The sequence below is a fragment of the Manacus vitellinus genome, unplaced genomic scaffold (assembly GCF_001715985.3).
Source record: "Manacus vitellinus isolate BGI_N305 unplaced genomic scaffold, ASM171598v3 scaffold_61_pilon, whole genome shotgun sequence".
In the NCBI taxonomy this organism is placed as follows: Eukaryota; Metazoa; Chordata; class Aves; order Passeriformes; family Pipridae; genus Manacus; species Manacus vitellinus.
The window spans coordinates 1,700,626-1,701,938 of record NW_021940696.1 but is presented as its reverse complement, the minus strand read 5'-3'; the positions used below and the strand labels follow the sequence as shown (position 1 = coordinate 1,701,938).

General features: G+C 44.2%; 1 protein-coding gene across 1 annotated transcript in view; it reads right to left on the bottom strand.

Annotated features, from left to right (window-relative positions):
• The window catches only part of ATRN (attractin), a gene marked incomplete at its 5' end in the record, with an annotated part of 149,321 nt that overhangs the window by 106,684 nt on the left and 41,324 nt on the right, over positions 1-1,313 (bottom strand). Inside the window, one exon of the mRNA XM_029963709.1 lies at positions 352-480. Within this exon, the coding sequence (XP_029819569.1) occupies positions 352-480 (129 nt within the window). The remainder of the gene's footprint in view (positions 1-351; positions 481-1,313) is intronic.

Genomic DNA, 1,313 nt, shown 5'->3' with positions numbered 1-1,313 from the left:
ATGCTGATGGAAAAGTGTGTTTGTGCAGAATTCTCTCTGCAGAACACACAGGCATGCACAAAACACATCAATCCTGGCTGATTAAACAGGATCAAACCCATTTAATAACATAAAATAAATAACAGGATGCCTTTGGGGGCAAACATTCACCCCCACAGCCGACAACGTCGAGCACATCCCAGTCACTGACTGTCACAAAGGGTGTAATAAAAGAGAAAAATCTAATTTCAAGTGTCTGCTCATAATTACACACTTCAGGGCAAGTGATGATTTCCAGGAAAAAGGTGAGAAAAGAGGGAAAATTCTCCTTTTGCTCCCCCTGCAGCCTGGCTTTGGGGTGGTGCCACTCACTTGTAGGTGATGTTGAAGCCCGTGAGGTTATAGGCAGCATCACTGAAGAAATGTAGGAGAGCATATCCAGAAGTGGCTACAACTTCAGGGACTGTTTCATTGCTGTCCTTCTCAGGGACAATGAGACCACTGGAAAGGAAAAAGAAAATCAAACACTGTTAAAAGCAATAAAAAAGGGAGCAAAGCAACAACGGTGCATCGGTATGAATAAAACAATTTAAATTCAATGTACTTGCGTTATTTGAAGTATACTGACTTTGTGGAATCATAAATAAATGTATTTAAAGTATTTAACCTGAGTGAGCTTGAAGGTGTCAAGAATTCCAGTTATTCCTGTCAAAAGGCTTTCCCTGCCTTGTTATTCTGCCATGATTTAAGCAGGACCCACTCATAAACAAAGAGGCATGTTTGGAAACAGAAACCAGTGTGTCCCAAAAGAGTAAAATCTGTACTACCAAGCCAAACTAAAGGTCTGCTGTGCCCAGGGTGTCCCTCCTGGGTCTGGGCTACAGCAAATTCTTAGGAAAGGTTGTGGCAAAGCAATACAGAGCATTTTGGTGATGTGTTCTCCAGCTTCCAGAAACCCATTTCAGGTGCTTTGACCTGGAGAACACACCCAGGTCAGCACAGTTAAATAAACCATCCATCCCTGCTTCCATCCAATTCCTTTCTCAACCATGGGTACCCTTTTCAGCTGGAAAACCTGCAGCAGGGAGGTCAAAAATTTACCTCTGCAACAGCAGAGAAAGGATTATTTTACTCGTTTCACACTTGCTGCCTCTTGGGCTCCTTTTCCAGGAGAAACACAGACAATCAGCCACGGAATCATGGAATGGTTTGGACTGGAAAGGACCTTAAAGACCATCCAGTTCAACCCCCTGCCATGGGCAGGGACACCTTCCAATAGCCCAGGTTGCTTCAAGTCCAGTCCAACCTGGCCTTGGACACTTCCAGGGATCCAG